The sequence below is a fragment of the Dermacentor silvarum genome, chromosome 4, assembly GCF_013339745.2.
Source record: "Dermacentor silvarum isolate Dsil-2018 chromosome 4, BIME_Dsil_1.4, whole genome shotgun sequence".
In the NCBI taxonomy this organism is placed as follows: Eukaryota; Metazoa; Arthropoda; class Arachnida; order Ixodida; family Ixodidae; genus Dermacentor; species Dermacentor silvarum.
This window is the reverse complement of record NC_051157.2, coordinates 60,867,733-60,894,958: the sequence shown is the minus strand read 5'-3', so window position 1 is coordinate 60,894,958 and position 27,226 is coordinate 60,867,733. Positions and strand designations below refer to the sequence as shown.

At 46.4% G+C, this 27,226-nt stretch overlaps 1 protein-coding gene across 1 annotated transcript; it reads left to right on the top strand.

Moving 5' to 3' along the window:
• LOC119450121 (uncharacterized) lies at nt 1-26,184 on the top strand. The gene is made up of 4 exons (XM_037713487.2): nt 1-374; nt 21,364-21,802; nt 23,847-23,986; nt 24,729-26,184. The coding sequence occupies exons 1-4, from the start codon at nt 372-374 to the stop codon at nt 25,830-25,832; spliced, it is 1,686 nt and encodes a 561-aa protein (XP_037569415.1). The 5' UTR covers nt 1-371; the 3' UTR covers nt 25,833-26,184.
• Nucleotides 26,185-27,226: the final 1,042 nt, after the last annotated feature.

Here is a 27,226-nt window from a genome sequence, read left to right as displayed (position 1 = left end):
GCCGACGTGCCATCCTTCGGAAACGCCAGTACAAGCCGATCGCGCACGCAGAACGTGGGTCCGGTCGCATCTCTACCGTTCTCTTCTCCACGGTCGAAACACCGCGGTACAAAAAGCTCGTCGAGCAAACTCCTGATCGGGTCTTTAGGAGCCGTACTTCCAGTCCGATTCCAAACTTTCAGTGCGGAGAAATAACTCGATTACATCTCAGGAACCAGTTGGTCAGCAGAACATCCCCTTCCAGGGCTGAGATCACTTTCTCGTCGACTCCCGAGGTCCTTCCTAATTGGCCGCTGACTGTGGTTGCCCCGGAATCCTTGCGGAATCAAGCTAAAGCTCAGCCAACATCCTTTCTGATTGCTTCGTCCACCATGGTAAGTACTCGTCGTTATTATTTATCGCACGCAGCATCTAAGCTGAAGTAACCGGCTTCCACACCGCGGTGTCTAAACGGTGGCATAATTGTTAAATTCGAAATGACTCAAACGGAAATAAGTTTTGACGCGGAAGGACAGGTTAATCACTATCTGCCCTCGACGTGTCACTTAAATCAGCGGGGTCATCTCAAGTATGAACTCGTATGGCGCAACTCCTGTGTAGCCATTTCATTTACATCCGTTTTTCTTTCCCTTTCTTAAGCTGCGCTTCAGCTTGTCCCGAGGGTCTGCTCCAATTCAAATCGATAGCTTGATAGCACCATCAACTCCATGTAATGCGAGCGGCTTATTTCGCTTGCATTTCTTACATTAACTTTGAATGTATTACCTTAACTGGGCATTTTACGCATACTCCGAGGACAACCAAACAAGGCTATATTTATGGGTAATTTTTTAAGTGTGTGAGAGAGGCGATAGTATTGTTTGACTGCAGCGCTTCCGCCGCACTACAGATGTAAACACCCCTCATGACATTCCCGTGACGATATCTAGCTGTTCTTAATTTTCCTGCTCGCGTTCAGCAATTTTCTTCGAGAGAAAAGTTATGGGAAGTAGGCGACTGTGAGCTATTGGCAGCGCCGGCAATCTGCTTTTCAGAATTAGCTACGCATCATAGTCATTGTCAGCTGAACTGAGCTCATTGCAGCACCTGTACAAGTGGTCCGCACTTGCTCCATCCGACGCCTATACTATTCCCACCTTACAGCTGCTAACTTTCCGTCCTCTTACCTCAGTCTCATTATTTGTCTTCGGAACCACAGTTATATTTCCTTGGCAGCGATTCAGTTATTCTGGCGCCACCAATCTGGCTTACGCTCATCATGAAGCACATATTGTTGAAGCAACCACAATAAAAAAATACACCTCAGGCGAATCACATCTTTTGGAAGCTGAACTGCCACGGCGATATTGCAATGAAATTTCAGAGGGAATAAGTACGATACCGCGAAAGAGAGAGAGAGATAGATAAACGAGATGCGAAAGGCAGGCAGCTATGCAGAAATGTAATGGCCCTGAATATCGCACTAGATAACTATCATCGACAACACTGCGCTCGAGAAGGCGAAAACCTCCCGCGGGGTCGAGGGGGACAAAGTGGTAGCTGCATTTTGTTGCTTCCTGTATTTGCAAGTCCTTTCGCCTTCGTTCCAAAGATAACAGCTTGAAACACGGAGGCAGGCAGCCACCCTCGTTTAAAATTCCGCTCGCGAGCTACGCGACCGCCTCGGCGCGCGGGAATCTGAACAGGAGACGTGTGGGCCGCTCTCCTTTAGCGTGCCGTTACACAGCTTGAGCAGCACCGTTCTGTTGGGTGCACTTAGGTCAAGGATAGGTACTTCGCTGCCTCTACACAAAACAACAAACTGTTGGCGTGAGCCCACTGCTGCGCATTGATACTAGACACGCAATTGTACTGCTGAACTATATGACATAAATGTTTTTGCATATATGTCCACTGTGTTTCATGCTACAAGAGATTAGTGCACAGCGGTGGGTGTTAAGTGCTCGGCTCTCAATGTGTCCATGGAATAGGCGGCGGAAAAAAAGTTGTCGTATCCAAGTGCTCAAGACATTGATTAAAATAAAATCAATGTGAAAAACAGTCGAACCCGGATATATCAAATCCCGTATATACCGAATCTGGAGGGGTTCACAAAAAAGTTCGATCTATAGGTACTTCGACATACAAAAATTTTACATAAAAATTTTGAAGAGGATTTTACTGCTGCTCGTTATACATAATAATTCGTTATATGTGGGTTTGATATATCCGGGTTCGACTGTATTGAAGTTGGACACTAACTGCGTAGATCCAGGGAATCATTCAGCTGATGTCTCGTCACCGGAACAGATGACGCTGTATGTGGTGGCCCACTCAAGGCTACTCTTGAGTGACCCTCTGCATTTTTTATGAGTTTCGATATCCCAGCTAAACATTTCTTTCTAAGGTCCGATACGTTAAGATCATTTTTATAAGTATGTAGACACGCTCTTAGAGTGCACGTAAGATAGATCACGAGTATTGTTTGGGGGCAAGACAAGCTCCAAAGGGAGCACAATTTTCATAAAGGGAGCCCCTTCTGCCCTACAGCCACCGAGCAGTTCCAATGCTATTGGGTGACCACGTAGTCTTTTCAAACGAAGCTTGTATACGCTAGCCTGCGTCGGTGATGTAACGCTAAAAAAAAAAGCAGCTGCTCCCAGAGCTGCACAAGTGGCTCGTGCTCGGCACGCGCTCGTGCAACTGCTCCCACATTCGTCGTCGTCGTCCGCTTCCACAGCTGGCTGCGTGGCTGCTAATCATTCCAGTGTAGAATTTCACTTCTCTTCTGTCGTCGTAACGGGGAGGCCGCGTTTATGGGGCATGATCCATTGCTTAAGGGGGTATGAGCCATTCATTGTCTTACGTAACAGACAGATATAATTTTGAAGAAATTTCATGGAAATCCATCTAGAATGAACCCACTTGGGAAAGGGCTCGTCGGCGAGGAGCCGAATCTAGCGTGAGGGCTTCCGAAGCCCAGGCAAAACGTCAGCGAAGAGCCGCGGACCATGGAGCGTGATGTTGAGGCCAAACGTCAGCGAAGAGCCGCGGACCCCGAGTAGAGGGAGCGCGATGCTGAGGCCAAATGTCAGCGTCGTCTAGCCCTCCAGGAACCCGACAACGGTGGCGCACGCCTCGGCAACTGCTAGCGCCAACTTCCCCGGTGCTACGTCCAGGTTTCAACGCGAGTTTCTCAACCGGAACTTCAGAGCCAGCTGCAGTGCGTGTGACCGGTTGTGGTTGGAGCACAGCGTGGTACTCGTCAGTGCACTTCGCTCGGAGGAACACAGAAGAAGCACACTACAAGCTTCGCTTACCCCCATTTCCTCGACAGGGGAAGGGCTACTAATTTTCTTTTCTTAAAAGTATGGTTTAGTGATTGCGTGTGCTAACGTGTTCCATACGGTTATCATTTCTAAGGCAAATTGGTATTTCTTCGAAAAGCCATATGACCATACTTACCAACCTTGACACGTTGTTTGACTGACCTGAATTGTTCGTAATTCATGAGGCTGTGCCCATTGGCTCATAAATGCTTGCGAACGCACGACACCCAAACTCGTGTCGTAACATTTCACAACTTAGCAGAAACGCGACGCAACGTGCGCCTGAGAAATGTTTCTACACGTAAAAAAGTACTACGTTTGTGCACACCGGTACTGTGCGTCCTAGAGAAATAAGGCAACAGGTGTCACTACTCCATACGTCGTATTAATTTGATGCGCTCGGTCGAGCCAGTGTGCAGCCAAATCACGCAGAGAATAGAAGTCATCATACGCGCACGAATGTGAACCTTGGAAAGGCCCATGCACGCTGATAGAATATTGATATTATGGCACCTTCGGCTCCCATGAGAAATTTACTATTGTCCATTTCTATGGGGTTTATTAATTAGTTGTTTCTCAGTTTATTGCCCAGCCAGCTTTACTACTGATACTTTTCTTTTTTGGTAGTCTGCTCTTCGGGGGAGAATATTTTGTTTACACGATGCACGAAAAAAAAAAGATATCAAATACCATAAGCCCTCCCGTGTGATTGTTGTACGTCAAAGACTACCGACGCGAAGTGCGCGCGAATGGCCGCAGATGCACGCAGCAGTGCGGTTCAGCCTGCTTGCATCAAGTAAGGAAACTTGTACGTCCTACACTCTCTGAGTAAAAGGGCACAAAATTACTGTAGCGGAGGCAAAAAAAAAAACTATTCAATTTACGATAACTTGAGAAGAATCAAAGAGGCTTTCGGTACTTTTTATCTTTTCTTTCGATGTTTACGTCGGTGTTACGCAAAACAAGGCGGCTGATGCTGCGCTGTATATTTATGCACGCGGCGTATGTTTGTCGCACCAGAATTATACTTGGAGAGGGCCGACCTTGCCACAACGTTCTTCCTGCTAATTTTGGATTTGGCGCTGAGACTCTGATCCGACGGTCGCCCAGTTCCCAAGGTCTCAAAGCAACTAGTTAAACGTTCCACTATAACCAGCTTCGCGTGGCATGCCAGGTATACACGGGTGCGCATCAATGATGCACTCTTTCGGATGACTGCGTATTGGTTGGCCAGCTACTAGACAACAGTTGCGTTGTCAGAATTGATCCGCGACGTCATGCGAAAACACCGAGATGTCGATAGGACCTCTCGGTGTTCTCGCATGACGTCGTGGCTTAATGCGGCGACCGCACTTTTATCTAGTAGGAGTCTAAAAGGTGCCCACGCTTTTGCCTAAGGCATTCGAGCAGTGCTCCTTGAGGCACAGATAGCAATATTCTCGAATAGCTGCTTGCTTTGAAAGGTTACGTTTGTGAGCAACGGTAGTTACCTGTACACGTAAGTCGCAAAGTTTTCAGCGTTGAGCACAAAAACTAGTGACCGTTTTGGTTTTACTCGTTATTTGCATTGCAGCGCGTTGCTCGAGATCACTAGGCAAGAGTGTGAACGTTTGTACATTTCAATCTAGGATATGAACAACGGTTAGCAGTATCCCCTTCACCTACCCTCCTAAGCATGGTTTTCGGTTACAACGTCAGCTCTGATAGATAACGTCGGAGTCTGAGCGACTTCCCGTTGTGTAGAAAGGTTTGCTTGATTGTTGTCCGTAAAATGTTATGTAACAATTTGCCACGAGCCAAATCACGCATACTGAAGGTACAAACTACATTTCTTTTCTATTACCTTTCAGCGCATTTATAACGGTTTCAAACTCCGTGCTTCTTATATACTTCACGCCGTGAGATAGAAGGGCTGGTGCGTTTATGCATGAAGTTACTTCGTGAAATGCCAGGGATCTGATAATTTCACGCCTTCCTTATATGTAATCGAACGGACGCAAGTTATGACAACCGCCATAAACCTCAATCTTCTCTTACGAGGGCTGCCCTTTATTTTCGATATTGCATTAGTGTCCGCGGTGATAAATGCTGGCCGCAAGCATTTGACACAATGGTGCTTTCTGCAGCATCAAATCAAGTTGTCAATGCGTGTGCAGCAGGGCGCATACCCAGCTTAGAGGTCTGGCAAGATGTTATTGCAATCCTCGAAATATTTTAACGAGTGATTGACTCGGAACACAGTTTGCACCGGCTTACTGAAACCAAGCGAACTTGGAACTTGGAAGACCCTAATTTATGCCTTGCGTTCAAAAGCAATTGGAAAATATTTAAGCTAAATGGCTCGTAAAGGGAAAATGAGAAATCCACCCAATCGTAGCAATTGTTACAAAGAAAACCCATACGGGTTCCTCGAAAGAAAAGCCTCGCAGTTGAAGCAAAAATTCGTCCTGGTCCGGTACTCGAACCCGGCACCACCGCCATTCCGGGGCAGCCGCTCTACCATCTGAGCTAACCAGGCGGCTAGCAGATGGCAGGGCGAAGTTGAATTTATCAACAACTCGAAGCAAAAGGGAAGTGTTTGACGTAATAGCTCAGCGGAAATCCGCTAGGAGGAGAGAAGTAATTAAAGGGAAAATCAGACATCCACCCAATCGTAGCAATTGCTACAAAGGAATTGCTACAAAGGAAGCCCATACGGGTTCCTCGAAAGAAAAGCCTTGCAAGCTTGCAAAATCGTGCAAGCAGGGGACACGTTTGGATGCGAGCTTTTATTTACAATGTTTAGTAGACTCCACATTTGAAGCAAACTAGAAGGCGCACGCCGACGAAAGAAATTGCTTAGCAAAGCTACAGATACCCCGAGTTTTTCGCACTTTCCGAAGGAATATTTGACACGAAGATCACAGAGGACCTTGAGCGACAAGAAGTGCTAAGACAGGAATCTATGCAAACAAGTATCTGGCTGTGACTGTGAAGCTCTATTAATGAGGAAGCAAAGACGAGTCGGTGCTTGACGACTGTCCGTGTCGCGATCGTCTAATGCCAAATTCCTTAATATATATACATCCAACATTCTTCTGTGTTACCTAGGCCACTGTGAACATCCTGTGCTCTTTTGTTGAACAAAATTTGCCAAGAGTGGCCTTCATGTTCAGCACCACACTTATGTGACCTTTGAAGTGCATGCATAGAAGAAAGATAACGATGATGTAAAAAGCAAGAAAAATACCCAATAGTCGTGTAGAACGTGCGCTATAGCCTAGCGCATACATCTCAGAATTTATTTGTTTTCATATTTGAGCACCTGAGTAATCTTTAGCGATTAAGAGGGTTTTACTGTGCGGTATGAAACGCGAAAGCCAAATAGAGCCTTTTAAACTGGATATACTTTATGCCTAATTAAGCTGGCCTGGCAGTGTCTGTGCTTGCAATGAAGAAACAAAAAGTGTGTGTGCGTGTCGGGGAGGGGGGGGGGGGGGGGGCAGGGGCTCTATCGCGTACGTTAGCCCCGTTAGGCATTTTCTGCGAGCCCGTAGCAATTGTTATCGCGCCTCATCTACTTTTCACGAGTGACGTCTGCGGCTAGAAAACGAGAAACAAAACACGTCGAGTTTCTGCAGACGGGTGCGGCTGGCTTCCCACCGCTACAATGCTACATTCTTACTGCGCTTGCAGCAGCGTGTACAGTGTACAGAGAGACGGCACAGAAGCTTCAGAGTAAGAGCACAGCAACGAACCGTCGGCAGAGCTACGCGGCTACATGAGATACTTTTTGAGCAACGCGGTGCAGACAGGACGGAGGTCTTCCTCCGTGCTTGTCGCCCGGAGCGCGCACGCTTGCATGTATTCATGGCGATCTCCGAACGGCCCGGGACGTTGCTGCGCGCGCCCAGGAGTAGGCAGAGGCGCGCGGAGGTAACCCCGCCGAATGATGGCGAGGGCGACCTGTTTATCTCGGGGCGGCGGCCTCGCACGTACAGCGCTGCGGTCGGAGGTCATTACCAGAAAACGCCGAGCGCGAGCCGCGGAGCGTTTCCGCACCGGCACCATTTGTTAATAGGCTTCGAGGTCATTAACAATTAGGTAAAATGGAAAAGTTGCCCCGTAAAAAAAAGGAGGGAATGCATCTAGCGACGTCCCCCGAAGTGAAGCCGTGTGGCGAAATAATTCACTAACCCACGTTGTATCGTCAGGGCTGAAGGAAGACGGCGTAGCTTGTTTTGTTATTGCCTGCACATTACGCCTCTTCAGTTGTCTTTAACACACCTGCTTGTAGTATGGCAACGATGACTTACGGCAACGATCCTTACCGTTCTGTCGTCCACGTTCCAGCAAATGGAAAGTGTGCGTTTGGTGTCACTCCGGTCAATGTATGAAAAGGGGCGTCTTTATCTTTTTTCAGGCATCCACTAAGATACGAATAACGCTCGGCATGGCACCAGGGCCGGGATAACGTTAGCATTATATTCCAATGCTACTCCTTATCGCGCTCCAATAGTTCGAATGGCGCCCCGCCTGCGTTATCACCGATATCAGCTGGTCATGAACAAGTGGGTGATAAAAAAGGACTAGGATAGGAGCAAAAGAAATATTTACACTATACTGGCCCAGGTTCAAACGAGAGGTTCTGACGCACCAGAGCGAGTTCTTGAGACATTTGTTAATTAGGCAATTCTCATGCGTAGCGGTTGCTGCTACCTGAAGCACCAGTCAACTTAAGCTTCGAAGTTGCGAGGAAGTTCATTCTATCACGTACCTACAATGATTGCACACGCAAATGAACACATCATGAATAGACTGTGACGATTGCCGTAAGAGAAAACGTCGCAATATGTACGTACTTGTCATCGTTTGCAGCAACAACTTGGCGCAAAATTTTGACGATTGCCCTCACAATATTTAGGGGGACAAATGGGGCGTCAGCTGAGGCCGTTGATTCTCTGCACTGTTTTTTTTAACCAATTCACTCGCTAGAAGGACAGTGCAACTTTGTTGAACTGGGTGACAGTTCTATATTGTGCATCTGCGATTCCGCAAGGTTAGAGTCACTTTTCGTATGGTGCTGTCACTTCAAAGAAGACAACCTGTGCAAGTTTATTTGCCCATCAAGTGCCGGTACCTCAGGAAAGGATACATTACTTGTTAGACAAGGTCCGACATGTCGGGAGTCCTGCACAACGCTAGAACGTCAGCCTTCAGACACAAGTTGAGTGGTAAGCACGTCAGGCATACGTGACATAGTGCACCGTGCCACGTGAGAGGTTGGAATACTGTTGCTATAATAGTCAACTTTTGCTTTGATAGAGTGATTCGTGTTAGAAGGGCTGGGGCTTAGGTGGAAAAAAAGGAGCTATTGCGCTTCTAACTGTCTCTCTGGTGCAAGGACTCGTGAGCAGAGCCATATAGGCTAATGGGAGATACGAGAAAAAGAGAGGAGGGGAGTGGAGAGTGAAGGGGCTTAACACGCGCACTGGTTAGGGCGCTTCAATGCGCATCTCCTCCCCCGCTCCGTGCGGAGGAGGCAAAGAGCGGCGGGCGAGAAGGATATAAAGGCACCCCAGCACTGGCTGGAAGGGGGTTTTCTCGCTGACTGACACTGGTTGGCTGGCTGACACTGGAAAATAATTCTGTCCAAGGCTTCAGAAGGGAGTTTGACCGGCGTGAGGGAAAAATACCGTTCACCCCTCGAGGGGGTGACGACAATGGAAACGATACTCGCACACAAAAATAGTATTCCCTTTCGTGTAAAGCGATGTACGGTGAAACGGTTGCAAAAGGCTGAGTGCTGCTGCATTGCATGCTGCTTTGCCAAGGGTCACGTCCGCGGGTGCAAACGACGACGCGTGGATAAATACGGGCGGGTTTCCGGAAAACAAACTCGAACGTGTCTGTGTCACCTGCAAACCGGACAATGAGAAAGCTTAGTGGTCATGTCGTCAAATTTAAGCCCGACAGCCAAGACGGCGGGAAGGTATTCGTGGTGCTCACGGCTTTGCAGGGTGCATGACCGCAGGGTCTGGAAAGCAGCACGAAACGGTTAGCATGATCACGTGCCATCGGCAGCGGAAGTTAGCAAGGAATTTCGTACACAACATTTCTGAACACGCTGAGTCCAGTTGTTCGGATTTTTTTTTTTGTTCTTCTTCTCGCACCGTGTTTTTTACTTATTTTTTTAACGTTACAGCGTTCGGACGTCGATTACACGCCTAGAGATTGCTACCTGAGAGTGTTCGGTTCTGTCTATACGCGCCTGTCCTTGGACGCACTCTTTGTCGCCTGTACAGCCGTTTTCTCCATGGTCAAACGTGTTGCTTTGACAATGACATTTTGCACGTGCGAAGCAGGGAAGTGTTGTCGGACACCCTGCGACGCTTCCACAATTTCAATTTGCTTGGAGCGAAGAATGCTTAAGATCAATAGAATAATATTGGCAGGTGAGAAATACACATAGATGATGTAGGTGCACGTGCCTGCAGACGGAAAACGCAAACATCTATAAAATTCACCACGCACTCAGCATCGGGTACTTCCTAAGACATCCTAAACTTATTTGGAAGTTGCAGAAGAAAGCGCCACCAGGACGGATGACATTGTGTGACACATGAATGAAAACTCGCACCTATATTGACTCATCTCCAGGTCTCCCCGAGACATGCCATTCGCTTCTACCTGCTCTCACGACGTCATGGCAGCTTGCCAAGCGTTTCTCGTCTGTCAAGCCCGAAGGAAGCCTCGACAGCAACAACGAGAAAGTTGGCGCGAAACGGGGGGCCAATAATAAGAATCGCCAGAGGTAATGACTGCGATAGCTGGCATGAAAGACATTTATTGTTGATCGATAATAAGCGCATACCTTCCTATTTTATCCCGCAATCGTACTACGTGTGTGTTGAATACAAGACAAAAATAAACAAAAAATTATTTCACAGAAGTAACAAGCTTTCTGCTTTCCTCGACGGCTGCATCAGGAGAACGCACTTCAAAAAGCATTCCTCGAATATAAACGTAATATTTGGGACCAGGTACGAAAGAATCGTATTGTCTCTGCAAGTACTAGATCAATGCATTTATTTAGCAACCTGTGTTTTACTTGATGTTAGGATACAACAGATAGGCGTAAAGCATAATAAAAAAAAACATTCCATTATGTAACAGAAAACAAACTTTCAAAGGGGTTTTGAAGTGCGACTCAGTGGCCCAAAAGAAAGCCAGGAAGGCATGGTATGTCGTTTCACATGCGAAGAGATACTTAGGTAATAAAAGTGGTTCTGTACATTAATACCTATTCTTCGTCTGCGTTTCAGCAGTTTCATTCTGGAGTAGCAATCTAGGGCTTGTAGTTTGGTTAGGCTTACATCTGCGGCTCACCTTGAGGCCTTTAACTCAAAACTCTCTTTCTTCATTCTTTAGCAGCTAATGCAAATTCCTTTTTTACCAAGAACCATGGAAATCCCGTGGATGACAAAACGAATGTGCTTGAAGCAGCGAGTACCAAGTTATAGGACGAGGGTTGCTGCAGTTGGACACATCTCACGCCTTGACGAATGTTGGTATCGGCGTTCGTATGAGTAATATGATTACACTATGACTTGAGCAGGGTCGGTGGGCCGGCACGCGGCAATTCTGCGTGTATTCGCGGGCTTCTTTCACACTCGGAAAAACACTTTTATGTAGCACGTATTGAGCAACAGAAAGCTGTATCGGGAGTTTTTCATGTTCTACAATTTTCTTATTGACAGTTTTCATCTAGTTATAATAAATTAGAAGTTGACCTATTAAATAACACTAATTATTTAATAAGGCGGAATGCAAGAAATAATCTGAGTACCTCCAAGTGACGGCGAACAAGATTACCTTGGTTCTGTCCAGCTACGTAGTCATTTGGATATTTTTAAAGTTTGGCCCAAGTTAACTGAAACAGCCTGTATTTATTCGAAGGAATGCATGTTGAAAACACAACAAATTTAATTGGTACGTTTCTGCCGAGGCCCCGCCTTTATCAAGACTATATATATATATATATATATATATATATATATATATATATACACGGTATATCATAAGAAGCCAACAAACAATGACACCAAGGATAACATAGGGAAAATTACTTGTACTTGCTAATTAAAGAAACGATAATCACGTGACATCCACAAAACGAATGTTTTGTCATCCTGGCTAACACTCCCAGGGTTAGTTCTAGTTGTAAAACATAAATACCCCAGAAAGTGGATGGGAAAACGGCTCCGCGGTAGCTCAATGGTAAGAGCATCGCACGCGTAATGCAAAGACGTGGGATCGTTCCCCATCTGCGGACAGTTGCTTTTTCATCCATTTTCATTTCCACTAATTTATCATTTCCTTAATTCAATTAGTAAGTACAAGTAATTTCCCCTATGTTGTCCTTGGTGTCATTATTTGTTGGCTTCTTATGACATGATTAATAAAAATCGGGCGCCTCGGTTCCCTTTCTTCTCGTTCAATATATATATATATATATATATATATATATATATATATATATATATATATATATATATATATATATATATATATACGAAATACAGGAAGATTACCTACAGAATAACTCTGCTTAACTACCCTTTACTGTGGAAGGGGAAAAGGCGTATGAAATATTAGAACAAAGGAAGAAAAGTAGGTAAGGCGGTATGTGAACTCATTCAAAAACTGTCTCGAGATAATGAATTCCTTGACGTGACCTCCCGCCAGCAAGTGATATCAATATAAAAAAGTACAGAGACACAAAGTAGGCGCTTGTGAATTCCGCATAAACAACTATATGGCGAAAAAGTAGGTGTCTGAAATCCTGGTCTCCACGCAATACAACGACGACTTGCGGAATAGAAATTGGCATCTAGAAGTTGATCACGAGCCCGTTCGTAATAATGACAACGAGATAATGCATGCGAAGGGTGTCATATTGCTCCTTAGCTGGCATTTCCTTTCTTTTTTATTTTTTTTTTCCACTTTCACCCAGAAGTACCAGTAAACGGCGCCGCAGCGCAGGAAGTAAGAAAGCCGGGCGCTGCTCGCCGCAGCTGGCTTCCGCAGAGAAAGCACAGAGGCGTGAAAGTCAAAGAGCGGTCGGAACTCATTTGACCCACATGATGGGTCCGCGTTTTTGCCCTCAACTATAGAGATCAGGAATGTATGTATGCCTACTCGCAAACGCGCGTACGGCAGTTCGCTCACGCGTGCAGCAGCAAACAATAGCAGCAGTGTAGCCGCTAGGTCATTACCCGCCTCGCCGCGTGGTCGGGCAGAACACTGAGGCGGAGAATAAGAAGGCCGGGCCGCTGCCGGGTTCTTCTTCCGCGCAGGTCGCGCTTTTGTTCTCCTGAACGGCCGGGAGCGCGCAGTGCGTAGCGAAGCACGAAAGAAAGGGAGCGTGGGTGCGCATTGCAGAGTGAGCGCACGCGCGCGGCGAGATGTATAAAACACAAAGGAGAAGATGTAACAACCAGCGACGGTTGAAATATGGGCCGCTGGCAGGCATCATATGCGCAAGGTGCCAGGCGTTGGACCCTTCTAACTTCTTCTAACTGCTGCGTTTCTAACTTCTACCGCACTTGCCACTTCAACGGCATGCAGGCGGCGTACATGCTCGAGGGTTTGACTGAGTTCCGTCAGGTCAGTACACATGACAGCCGAAATTTAGATCACTATTACCCGTTTATCACGTGGCGATCTCGCTTTTGATCAAGATACCGCCTTCATCCTTGATCCCAGTTGATTGTAGAATTCGTAGAAGTTCAGAAACATGATCTTTATGCTGGGTTGGATCTGCGATCGCAGTTTAACTTTTGAGTGCGTTGCAATTATGGGACACAGGTATACGGTCGGGCGCCACGAGCAGTCGTCAACGCCCAGGATGTTACAAGTGATTCGTTTTAATGTCGGGTGCGCACATCCATTGAAAATATGCATTGTGATATATATTACCACACGTAAGATCTTGACTACCTTTCCAGTGGCGCCTCCTGCTCGAGCAATTACTGGTGCTTAATCACTGCGGTGTCTTGTATTCATTCTGCCATGAACCGAACTAGCTGCGCACAACTTAACCTCTCTCGCTTCGTACCACACTCGTTGTGTGGAAGTGATCGAGTAGTGAAACTTATCCGCAAGACTGTCCGTACGAAAGAGCTTTAACCTTTTCTCTTTCATTCCACCCCCCCCCCCCCCCCCTCAAAGAGTCACTGGAGCATAAGAGACACATTGTCGTGAAGCAGGGACAAGCGGAGTATCAGATCCTAAATTAGGTCACCTTCATAACAAGTATCTGAGGTCATGGCCTACTGAGTAAAGTGAATACTTCTCCATTCATGGCGCACTTTGCTTTACAGTAGTCCAAATGCGGTTGTGGTGACGCGACTTGCACCTCGATCAAGGAGTTTGTCGGGCGAACGCATTTGTTCCCAATGTAGCCGGTTATCTAAAGTTCGTGCGCTCTGTGCTACTGGCAACTCCCTCGTTCACAATGACAAGTTGAACATAAAAGGCAAGGTTTCCAGTCATATAGCACTCCGTGTGAATAGTGTCCGTGATTAAATTCTTTATTTCGCTTGCGTGTTTCTACAGGCCCTATCGGTATTTATTGTGGATTCCTATAAAACGCTCGTTAAAACCGATTGCCTCGCACATCCTTCAAAGAAAATTGAAGGGCTCACGTTGTACTATCTAACTATATTTGAACGAAATACATTTAGATCTGGCGCAATACGAAGGATTAAGGCACTGTGGACAATCAAGTGATTCTTGGTGAAAGACGAGAACACTGGAAACACCACCTTACATATCTGGCCATTATATCTTGTCAGTATTACGTCACACTCAGTGTTGACGTTTGATTAACTCATTCCTAGTGAAGATATCTGATTTCGAGACGTAGAGTTGGGAACATCGGTGTAATCAGGAAGTCCAGTACTTCTGGCACTCGGTTTTGGGAGTGTTTTGGGAGATTGCAGTTCGCATGCCTTTATCTTTATGCGAACATTGAAATAACCAGTCTTTTTTTTCTGTTTGTCGAAAACCAGGACATCTCTTACAGCGTGCAGGATCTGTTTTGTTGCTAAACTCTCTGGGTCAAAGAGAGGTCAAAATGTACCCACTGTATTCTATAGGACCTATTCTATAGGAGTGTATCCTATAGCTAAACTGCTGCGGTTCTTTCCCGATTGAACGTTTCCGCAAGAGACCTACACCATCGTCATTCGCAGAGTCCGATATCGCGGCCACCCCAACAACAGCTGCCTATTTTTTTCTGTGCTTGTCTAGAAGCGAAGTGATGCGCGCGGTTCGTTCTACGTGGCTACGTGCTTGCACTGCCAGAGCACTACACGGTAAACCTATATGCATGCATGCGCACACACACACACACACACACACACACACACACACACACACACACACACACACACACACACACACACACACACACACACACACACACACACACACACACACACACACACACACACACACACACACACACACACACACATGCGCAAGCACAGGCCGAGTACAAGGTAGTCTGAGGCCCCAGTCCGCGGTTCGCTGGCCACGGACGCCGGCACCACTGCAGTCGATAACAATGACGGAGATGAAAAGGACAAGCTGGGCCTGCCAAGGTCGACGGGCCGTACGCGACCCGCGTCCCCAATTGCGCGCCCCCGCCGCCGAGAACTTTCCCCTACGAGTGGCACGTTCGGGCCAAAGCTGCCGCGCTAGCTGACCGTTTGCGCGTGCGGGGCTGGCGAGGAATTTCGCAGGCCGCCCGCGCTGCCCTTCGTCGGATCGCTGCTTGACGCTTTCGTTTTGTTTCCCCTGACACAAGCGCAACGAGAGTCCCTGTGCTGATTCTAGTTGTCGTCATGTGTTATTTGACGAACAGGCGACAGTCAGGCTTCGTTAGGTATCATCGCCCTCTTTGTTCAAAACAGGCACAAGCAAGGCTTACGTTTATTCTTTCGCTTTTTCCTTGACCGAAACTGCGTGGAAAGAAAATGAGGAAACGTTCTTCTCATTTGCAACGAAGCAGTATAATACAGAAGCGGTGAATATTGATGCGCATTTAACGAACAAGAAAACTAGTCACACTTGTGTTCGTTGACGGCGTCCGAAACAGCATTGCAGGCATGTGTGGCACTGAAGCAAACGTTGAAGTCGGGCATCCCGAGCTTACAGCAGCACCTGGTTGCCTTGCGTATTCGTGAGGAAAGGATATCCTTGAGGGTTTGCGGGGCGTCCGAGCTTGCGCGTGTGAGATACGCAGCTGTCTTGGCGTGTAAGTCAATACTATATACTCTCAATCCTGTTAATATAATGCCGTATTTCTACAGTTGCTGACTTGAATCAGTGGATTAAGTGCGCCGCAGATCTTTCCAAGATACACTTCGTGTCTGGATTGCGTCGAAGGGTGGGCATGTTCGCGTGGACTCGTTACCGCTAATTCAAAAGAAAACTTACAGGGACTTACATATTTTAACAACAGATAACCTTTTGCAAGTAACGACTTTGAGAAAACTTGACCGCTTTATTAACCTACGATATTACCCACAATGCAGAAAAATTGCACTAGGATTATAAGCACAATACATTAAAATTGAATTACTCGAAGACATGATATATACCGAAGAAAATTTTGTCCTGGCTTACGACTTCGCCGTGACTTCTCCGAGGATTTGTTTAAGTGCTTGCCAGCTTAAGCAGCTAACGTATAGTTGTTACTATTCATAAAAAATGTGGGAACGTTTATCGCAATCTTAAAGTAAACTAGAACCGCTATATAATGTACGTCATAACTAACCTCACTGACACATTTAAAGAACGCAACACTTTTTGTTGCGTTTGTCCCTCTGAATACGCTATCAACGTGTACATCACACATTAGTTATTTAGTTATGTAAAGCACCTTATAGGCCCTGCAGAAGGCACATCGAGTCAGGGGGGGGGGGGGGGGGAGGAGATACAGACACAGTTTATTTACAACACATTTTATAAGTCATTGTTGCACTATCTGTATGAAATGGGACTGTATGCTTATATTTATCTCCATCATGACGTTATGCCGCGTGGTAACGCAAGCGCAAGAAAATCAAAAATAAAGCAGAAACACAATACATCAACTTATAAGTACATTAAAATATACGAGTGGTAATAATAGCAGACAGATCGTCAATCAATACACACAAAGCCAAGAAGTGGCTTATCTAACTTCCTCGTTTCAGAGCTGTAATTATCTTCACAATTGCATATCTGAAGGTGCGTATGCTTTGCTTTGTCCTCTATAATCATTTCAACGCTGCTGTAGGCAGAAAGCATTGTTCAGGAATGGAAAAAATAAGGTTTGTCGTAGCTCGGTTTAGTGGCTCAGTGGTTGTGGCATTCTGTTGCCAAGAACGAGGTCACGAGCTTGATTCCCGGCAAAGGCGGTTGCATTCCGGGGGCTGCGAGTCTATACCAAAGCTGGCTTACTTAAATTTATGTTCACGATAAACAAACATGGGAGGTCCGAATTAATAGAGAGCCTTCGACTACAAGATCCAAAATTACCCCTTGTGTAGCTTATGAGGCACTGATCCAGGAGCAGTGGATTCACTTGGCTACTTAAGGAGCTCTCTCCGGACAAGCCCATTACTGAGACCAGTTTGAAAAGGACACTTCCGCTGTTAGGTGTGGATTCAATATGCGCCAGCCTGTATTTCATGAGCGTTACAGAAAAACGTTGCAGGTATGAAAATGGCAGCAATGGTCATTTCTTGTTCACTGCACTTTAAAACACACCGCGTCGGCGCGTGTAATATCTCCAGTCTTTTCGTGGTCTTTGTTGTGTTTGCTGGTTGGCACGCCAGACATGGCTTTCAGCTGACAGGTCCGGGGATACAATGTTCTTTAGTGACAAGCAGCCCACAGGCGTTTTCGTAGAAGAATACGTATATACCTTCTAAGAAAGTATGGGCTACACTTGAGCACGATGTGAATTTCGTCTGTCTTATATACAGGGTGTTCAAGCTAAAAATAGCCAATGTCTTAAAAACGACGGAGTGTGCTAGGAGGCTCAAACCAATTCAGTGGTGTTTATGATTGCGTGTCCTAGTCTGCGGTATTTTTATTTTCGTTTTGCACAGTCAATTAATTAGTATAAACCAACTGCCTAGCTTTTTAAAATATTGGCTTCACCAAGAAAGTGCCAATACGAAAGTTGTAAATCACATTTAAAAATGGCCGACTGAAGTGTTTGCAACTAAGTACCATTGATGGAGTTTCTTGTAATTGCCTTTAAATAAAGCCCGCGAAATACAAAAACAACCACGTGATTGCACCACTATTTCAGCGCACCCAGACGACCGATCAGTAAAGGACATTGTTTGCAAGCTTTTTTCGAGACTCACTCGCGTGACGTGTCGCGATCGGGCGCACAGAGCACAGAGCGAGCGGCGGTGGTGAAGGTGCGTCGCGCTTCGACGTGACGTGGCATAAACATATCATTCGCTCCGTTTGTGTAATAAGGCACGAACAATCAAGGCAAGAAAGAAAAAAAGAAGAAAAGAAGCTCGGGCTTAAGTAAATGTTGACCGCACAACTGGTAAATCGGGAAGGAAAATGCAATTATCATGTTATTCTTTTCGTTCGTGATCATATCTTACTATATCGAGAGTTGCTGGCGCGTACCTTGCGGCCAACTGAAACGCGAAGCCCGTCCCTGAACCGTTGTACAGATATGCGGATTTCGTTTTTTTATCTATCGTGTGGGAGCGCTGAAATAGTGGCGCTATCACGTGGTTGTTTTTGTATTTCGCGGGCTTTCTTATAAGGCAATTACAAGAAGCTCCATCAATGGTACTTAGTTGCAAACACTTCAGTCGGCTATTTTTAACTGTGATCTACAACTTGCGTATTAGCACTTTCTTGGTGAAGCCAATATTTAAAAAGTGAGGCAATTAGTTTATACTAATTAACTGACTTTGCAAAACGAAAAAAAAAATACCGCAGAGTAGGACACGCGATCCTCAACACCACTGAGTTGGTTTGAGCCTCCTAGCACGCTCGGTCGTTTTTAAAACATTGGCTACTTTTAGCTGGGTCACCCTGTATAAGACAGTCGAAATCAACAACGTGCTCAGGTGTAGCCCATACAAGTGTAACTATATATATATATATATATATATATATATATATATATATATATATATATATATATATATATATATATATAACTTATTATTACCTGTGCCCTTGGTAATGCGCCTCTAATCGCATCACCTCAGCTACCTATGGCCTCAGAATAAGCCTTGATAACGCAACCATGAGCTTAACTATTATCCTTCCATAACGCAGAATAATCGCACTGCAACTAGCGTCGAGTAAACAGTCGAGATTATTTGGCCCTACTGCGGTTGTGATCTGACTTAGTAACGATGGCCTCATCCTTGCATTCAAGGAGCGAGCACTTGGCTTACCACTCTTAGTGATTCATCATGCAAATAAGAAGCGTGCTAGCATTCCACGTGGCGCCCTGTTTGGCCCTCGGCGCGTCAAGGCAAACGTCCTAAATGAAGCTGTTCCGACCAGTTTCGAAGGAAGAAAAAGAAAAGTGGGATCTAAGCGAGCGCTGTTTCTTATTTCCGCTTTGAACAAATTCGCACCAAAAAAAAAATTATACTTACTATACACAAACGTTCCGCAGGAATTCAGCGTTTTCTAGTGATAAAGGGCTTCCGTACAGAGCCACACGAAAGCTTTGACTGCAATAGCTCGAAGGAGCGATGTGCCAGACGAGAAATCCTTGAATGAACATTGAAGTCGATGGCGTAAAGGTGGCAGTTGATTCTGAGGCACATCATGTAACACGATGACGAGTCGTAGCTTTTGCGATGGCGGTGTATTTTCCTGTCTATAGAAAAACCCGGAAATAAAATTTTGTCTACCCTGTGCCATAGGCGTCATTAATTGGATTTGAAATGACACTGGAGAAAGTCCAACCTAGATGAACAATACATGTATACGCACCTGTTTCACAAAGTTACCACTGGGCAATTATAAGTGCTCGTTACGCTCCGTTCTGCACTTACATATGTACATAAATGGCGACATTTATGTTTGGTTAACGGATTTGCATGTACGTTCAGGTTTCTCTCCCAGGTCCTGCGCCACTAGTATTGTATATTATAGTAATGTATATCACACATTTAACTGAGAGCTTTTCGTTTGGAACAATCATCCCCACAAATACAAGGAAAGCAAAGCGTAAAGCAAGCATTGCGAAACTTGATTTACTTTTGCAGGCATGTTGAAAGCTGGAAAGCTGCGCAAGAAAGCTGCACTTTATGTAGCGCAGCTTTCCCGGTTGAATCTGGAATTTATTAGAATGCATGTGCTCCAAACATCTAGTTTGCTGTGATCTTATTTCGAACTTATGGAGCACTTGGTCATCGAGCTTGCAGAAAAACAACAACAAATGTATTGTTGAAGCGTGATGATGAAATCCATTCATCTGCTTCATTAAATTTCGGACTTATTGCCCAGGCAGTTAAGTCACCCTTCATGAAGAGCTCGGTCAAAACGCTGGTTCGCAAAGTATTCCCCTTCGATCACGCTGGCCCAAGGCAAACAGCCACTTTGGTCTATCGAACGCTAGCCACTCCCCCTGACCTTCACAATCATCAGACCTAAATAATTTCGCTGTGGCAAAAATACCTATCCGAAAGATTTTCTATATTATCTGTGTCCCGCGTCAACCGAACTCGCGCCATGACACTGAGTTTTCAAATATAGTCACTTCATGTAGTTCTTGTTCGCTCTGTTTCCTGCTTGCCTCAAGTATAGGTTGAGGCAGTGCACGCAAGTTACCACTTTCATTCCCTATGCCGAAAACAATGTATGACTGGCCATTAAAAAAGAATATGCGAAACTTCTCGTACAAAATTTACCTTCGCACTGGGATCACTACTCTTTGGAGTCGAAATCGGCTAATTCTGCGTCACAACATCTCAGCTGGACGAAGGTCTGAAGCAGCATTATGCTGTTGATGATTCGAGTTCAGCAGGATGTCAGTGAAGCGAAGTTCATGTCGTCTGTAAAATCGATAATATCGCATTTTGGCTTCGCGCTCAAGTAATGTCGTCGTCATTGCAGCAAGTGTTACTTTTGTGCACAGTCGTATTCCGAGTACACAGTTCAAACAACTTGTGAGAGGTTGCGTCCGTGTTGTCTCAGTACGACTGCGTCGTATTTGTCTACTTACCTCGATATTCTGGCACTCTTTGAGTCCTGATATAGTCTATTCTTTTTTGCCCTGATTGATTACAAATTGCCAAACGACATTTTATGCAACCCTACTTAAATATGAACATCGTGATGCTGGTAGAAGAACCGCAGCTTGCGACTTCATTTCCCTATTACGTAATGCAGCAGCAGTGTCTATACCCGCACTAACGTTAATGAGCTTGTTAAAAAGTCACAACGGGTGCTTCTGGAGTTTCTGCTCCGCGTGTTTCTGTAGTGCAGCTCCTATAGCGTGTTCAGCTTTACAGTACTTTGAACAGCCGGTAGAAGTCAGCTGTGAAGAATAGCAGAATTAAGGCTACTAAAAATTTGTCTTGTAGGAATTCAATTAAGGTGAGGCGATTTCTCAGTTTTTAGTCGATGAACGAACTTTTTGGCCGTATAAAGTGGATCGATGTAGATTGTGTGCTCTTCACAATACTTTTGAATACAACTATTTTCAAAAGTTTTCTTTCTTACACTATTCAATTTCTCTGTTTGAACCCTCCCAACAACTTTATCACTTCCAATGAGGCGCAGTATTGGAGGCGTGAAGTTCAGTACTCTTATGCTTTGACTCATCGGGCTTGCATGAAAGATTGTGACGGTAGTATGCACGACCCATTCGGTTGTGGGTGCAGTACGGTCTTCATCGCGCGTATATATATATATATTCCTTCTAAACTTTCTCGTGTGCAGGAAAGTAAGTGAACTGGAACCACCCATTAATGCCCTGACTTTCAACGCCCTCTTCTCTTTCCGTCGTCTTTAGGGGTCGGCCAAGCTAACGACAATGGCGTTCCTGGTGTGCGCCACCTTGACCTGGTCGCTCTCCCACGCGGCGCCGGTTATGACACTGGTCGGCTCCTCGACTCAAGTCAGTATCCACGCCGTCACCGATCCTAGCCCCACGGCCGCCCCGTCCGAAAGCAGCAGCGCCGTCTTCAAGGCGGAGGTCCAGAGCGGTACCGAGGCAGCAGCATCCACTGTCGGAGCCGCCTCGCCATCCGTCACCACAGCTGCCACTTCCGCCGAGTCCACGGTGGCGGTGTCCTCCTCAACCGAGAGCCCTTCTTCTTCCTCGGAGTCTGCGTCGACAGCTGGGACGGTAACCATGGCAGCAATGGAAGCCGACCACGAAGACAAGTCCGTGAGAGTGACCGCCACTTCTGGTCCTGAGACTTCACCGGTGGTGTCGGCGGCGAGTGAAGGTAAGCCTGATCGTTCCTAGGTCGAAAATCGTGAGGGTGAGCAAATGTCTGTCCTGGGTTCCAATAGCGGTCAAGTAGCCGATAAGTAGAGAAAATTTTCATCTTTTAGCCTTATGTATAGTCAGATCTTGTCATGAACTTCATCTCAATTTGTGTGGTGTGGAACGAGACGACTGCTTTCTCATCGTGTCAACACGGCATTTGTCCTGGTCTCCAAAGGAGCAGTGAACCTGCTTTGTAGAGTATATATAGGCAGCTGAGGCAAAAGCTGATTTGACATAATAGGGCACAGCCAGATTGGACAGGTAGGAAGTAAATCCCTGCTGATAGTGGAAGCCGATGAACAGGAAGAAGATTGTAGTTAATAAAGTAAATTCACGTAAATAATCTAATTCATCCTCACCTGTTCGTGTTATTTCTACTGTTTTATGTTTTCTGGCTGGAAGAGATGGCACTTGCCCGAATCAACGCGCACAACTCGCAATTTTTATGCGTCGAGCGACGTGCACTGCCACTACACCTAATTAGTGTACTGGCTGATTGTATTAATTGTACTGGCTGATTGTATTTTTCATACGTTGAATAACATGTGCTCCATTCCCCATGCATTAAACAGCATGCGCTACATCTAAGCACCGGAACTCAATACAACATTCCATTACCGTACAGCTAAACTTTAATTCGATTCCCTCTAAACATACAAACAACGATCCACCTATATATATATATATATATATATATATATATATATATATATATATATATATATACGTATATGACTGAGCTAAAGCAGGAGCATCCTCGGAAGTTCTTCTCGCCTGGGAATTGCCGAATACTTAACCTCTGGATGTGTTTCTTTAAGGCTGCAGTACCGGCCCAGAAATCTGGCATGCTTCCTCTACTGAGACCTCGACTTAAATTTTACTATGCGGAGAGGGCTTCCTCCTAGTTCATTCACCTCTGCACAGCATGTATATTGTTATGAAGTGCAAGAAATCTCTCTCACTATCTCTCTCTCTCTCTCTCTCTCTCTCTCTATATATATATATATATATATATATATATATATATATATATATATATATATATATATTCATTCCCTGCGTGTTTAGCCTGTTTTCTATCCCAAGGCAACAATGCGCCGAAAACCCCGCTCTCAATATCTCTATATCATCTCAGACCTTTAGATTAGGAAGGGATCAACAGAGGCGAAAGAAGAAAATCCTCTACTTGGAGCCAACATTGCGAAAATGGGAAAATACAAGTTTCCTTGTAAGAACACCAGTTCCAGGCCAATGTTTCTCTTGTTTGACCACTGTTTACCAATTTAGGTATTAATCACCCAGTGAACCTTTTGTCTCGTTTGGTTCCGTCTCTGTACAACTCAGTGCGAAACATAAATGCAGGCGCCCATATCTTTGTTAACTTAAGTGTGCGCGAGCTGTTTTACTAAGTTCCCAACATTTCCAAAGTTTTCTTACGGATGCTTCAACCATATCACACTGTTCGTTTCAAAGGTAATCTTTACGGATGTAATTTAACCGCTCTTTTTAAACTTGTTGGATAAGTTACTTCACTGCCCTAGAAATTAGATCAGAATAAAATAGCCGAAGTACACTGCTACCCACCTCACATGCCTACGCTTTAAATTACAACGCGGTCAAAAAGTAATGTATACAGGTGGTGTGCCGCAGAGACATCGATGTCTAGTGCTTAAAATCCCTATCCCGGCTACACCAGGCTCTAAACTCGAGATGTGGAGGAAAGACGACGCGTTATAAGCACCACTCATGGGTTCTGTGATTTTAGTAGAAGACAACTTAAGCCTAAGCACTCGAGGGCACTGTGGCGGCAGCCCCACCGGCTCACCTTGCCTATAGACCTCAGCGCTGTAGCGTCGTCGACCTCCCAACGACGCAGTACGCATACAACTATAGCTTCGCTTGTCTGTTTCGATCATGCTTCATTCTATTCCTTGCTGGTGCGTGCCCTTCCACTGTCTACCGTTTGTCTCGCTTTAATGACAACCGTTCCCACGTCGCAGAGCGGTCTGACGAGTCCAAGTCCACGACGGCAACGGCGGAACAGCCAAGCAAGAGCGAAGCGACAACCGCCACCGACGGGCCGGCTTCAGTCACAACGGCCGCTCGCCAGGAGGAAGCGGAAGGCCGATCGGGCGATCAGGTAGGGAAGGAGAAGACGGAATAACGCACGTTCCTACTGCAGCTCGTTGTCATGCAAGCAAGCAGGAAGCAACAATGGCCACCGTCGGTCGTGAGCATGCACGCGCGCGCCCGCCCGCTGAGTCTGATCAAAGACACCCAGCGCGCACCTTCGCCCGACGATTATGATCAAGACAAGCAAGGAGATGATCACATAGTCGCATAAGAAAACGTTTCCCCCCAAACACTGAAGTAACACGACCTGGAATATAATAATGATCGTATGTTCATCGCGCTCGCGTCTGGGGTCGCGCACTGTGTAGAGTGTAAGGTCGTATCCAGGGTATTGATGCGTCATTTATGTACACGAATAAGCGCGGTCATCGCTTATAAGGAGTTTCCTGGCGGCCGAAGGACGCAATAGCGTGAATTCCTATCCCGCTCGTCTTTTCAGGAATGGTGGGCAGCATATATAGCACGTGACCTTCTGGCTCGCAGCTGCTTCGCCACTCAATGATTGTGCCACGGTATCATCATTGTCGTTGCTAGCAGAAAGTTCGATGACGCATCTATTGCGGCTTGGAAAACGTAACGTCGCTATTGACGAAGCGATTCTACTATTACATTGAGCGTCCGTATGTTTCAGTTAAATTTAATTTACGAGCATTGAACTGCTTGGTTAAACGAAAACCCCCAAAGACGTAATTCATTCATCACATTTTATTCATTTTGTTTTCTTCTTGGGCTTGTTGCATATTTTTCAGAGCACAAACTCATCGCCAGTGACGACCCCCGCGGTCGTTGCCGAGGCAATGGAGAAGGCATCGGAGACGTCACCAGTTCCGGTCGCGGAATTCAGGGAAGACGCTCCGACCATGGAAGCTCAGAGCAAGGATACGTCGGCATCGGCACCCGCTGAGTCAACCACCACCAGCGCAAGCAACCCTCAGGAGGCCACGGCAAGTCCGAGCTCGCAGGCTTCGACCGAGGCATCATCCGTAAGCACCGAAGCGGCGGCCGCCGCCGTCACTGCTCACGCTGCCGTCGAAGCCCACAGCGAGACACCAGTCGCCGTCACAGCAACAACAGAAAACGCCCCGCCATCGAGTCCTGCCAGCACCACGGGATCACCTGCGAGTGCTGAAGTCAAGGCCGAGCCCTCAGAACCCGTTCAGGCCGCGTCAACCGTGAACGAAACCAAAGTGGAAGCACCCAAAGCTGTCGTCGATGCGGCGGCACCAGCTGTCGAGAAGGCAGCCGACACCGAAGGCCGCTCTGAAACCGGAGTGCCGGTGACCACCCAGGTCCCGGAGACCAAGAAGGAGAACACCGAAGAAAAAGCGTCGGTGACGACAACCGTCGCTAGCACCGCAGCCCCGGCTTCGACCGATAGTTCCACCGTTGCAGCGACGGAAGTGGCCGCGCGAGCAGCCGCACAAGAAGAGGAGACAAAGAGCAGCACGCAGGTGGCTCCTCAGAGCGAAAGCAGCACGGAAGCTCAAAAGACGAGTGACGCCGCTCCTTCCACTGTAACACCAGCCGTCTCGGACGCTCAGCCGACGACTGCGGCCGCGGTCGCCGAGGCGATGGAGTCCGCGGACAAGGCTAGCGTCGAAGTTTCCATGCCGACAGAGATGGCTTCATCCCAAACCGCTGAAACTATGGCAACGACCATGGCAGGGGCTCCGGCAGCAGCAGCTATGAGCGACGTGGCAATGCCGTCTTCGACGAATGGATCGACAGAGTCCAGCTCAGCCCCGGCAGCTACTACCGCAGCTGCTGCGAATGAAGAGTCCTCCACCGCTTCAAAGGTAGAGACGACGCCAGCAGCGACGACTACCGCTGCGTCATCGACCACGACTGCGTGATTGTCAAACTGACTTTTCGTGCTTGCTTCAGCAATTCAGTACATGGAGTTCGGCCGCTAAATTAATTCGCGAAGGTGTGTTCTCCTCAGCTAAGGAATTTGGTCTTGAAAAGGACAATGAAAAAGTTTTAAAAAAAATGTGCGCTGAATATTTTGCTGCTTTAACTCTCCTCGAATTGTACAGATTTTTTTTTCTTTTCTGCCAGCTTAACGAAAGTGTCATCGACAATCACGATGTGTGGTTTCTTTTTAATCTACTTAAGCTGAAAAAAATAAACTCGTGTTAGGGGGTGTTTTGTTCCTATTTACGGAACGAAGTGTGATTGTTAAATAAAAATGTGAGAACCAAACTATTTTTATTTTTGTCTCTCTTTTTCACAAGGCGGAATCTTTTGTCCTGCAGTAAGCGCTACTTCCATAATATTGCCGCTACGTATACGTAAAGAACATATCCAACCAGAAGTAGGTTAGTGTTGGCCACGTTTTGAGGGCATGAAGCTGGGTAACCATAGATTGTGTAATTAACCTTTGATGTAAATGCCTTTTAGTTACGTACACGTCGTCCAGTTGAATGTCGAAAGCAGTCATTCATCGTTTTCACCTCCAGGAAACGTACACTAAACGCCGTTCAAGGAAGCTCGGAGTATGTTACGCTGATCACATTTGGGGGGGGCGAAGACCCGGAAAAAAAGAAACACCCACGCACGCACATTACCGCAACGCACTTTTCAAACGTCGCCTTCAGAACGGGCAATCGCCGAATTACGTGGTGTCAAAAGCCGGCGAGGTCCTTAGAACACGCGAGTTATCGGCGGCAGCGGCGCGAAGAATGTGGGACGGCCAACAGAAAAGCCGGTGATGTAATGTGTTGCGGGAGCGGGAAGACCTCCACAAATGCGGCGGCGAGGCCCTTAGCTGCGTACGCCGCGAAACAAGGCGGGTCAAGAACGCCGTGGAACGGCGATGAAAAACACCCGCGGGGTCTTCCCCTTCAACGCCGCAGACGCGATGATTCGAGACCTCTTCGCAGCGCCGAGGCGATGATCGCAAGCGACGCGCATACTTTGAAACCTTTGAAGGGTGACGTAACAATCAGTCGGTAAAAGATGCATGGATAGATGGCGCACTCTAACGGACTTTATTGTTTGTCGGTACATGAACACGCCCGTATTTGTCGCTCGTTTATATAGGACAAGGCTAAAACAGCATTATCATTGAGGGTAGCTTGCTAGGCAAGTTAGTAGATAGTTCTGATCAAGGGAATACCAGCGAACCGAAAAGGGAAAAGGAAAACCGAAAGAAATAACAAACCTAAGTTGAAGGTAGGGCGCTGGACTTGCAACTAACTTCCAATAAAACGTTGTCGAAGACAGACAAAACGACGCATGCGCATTC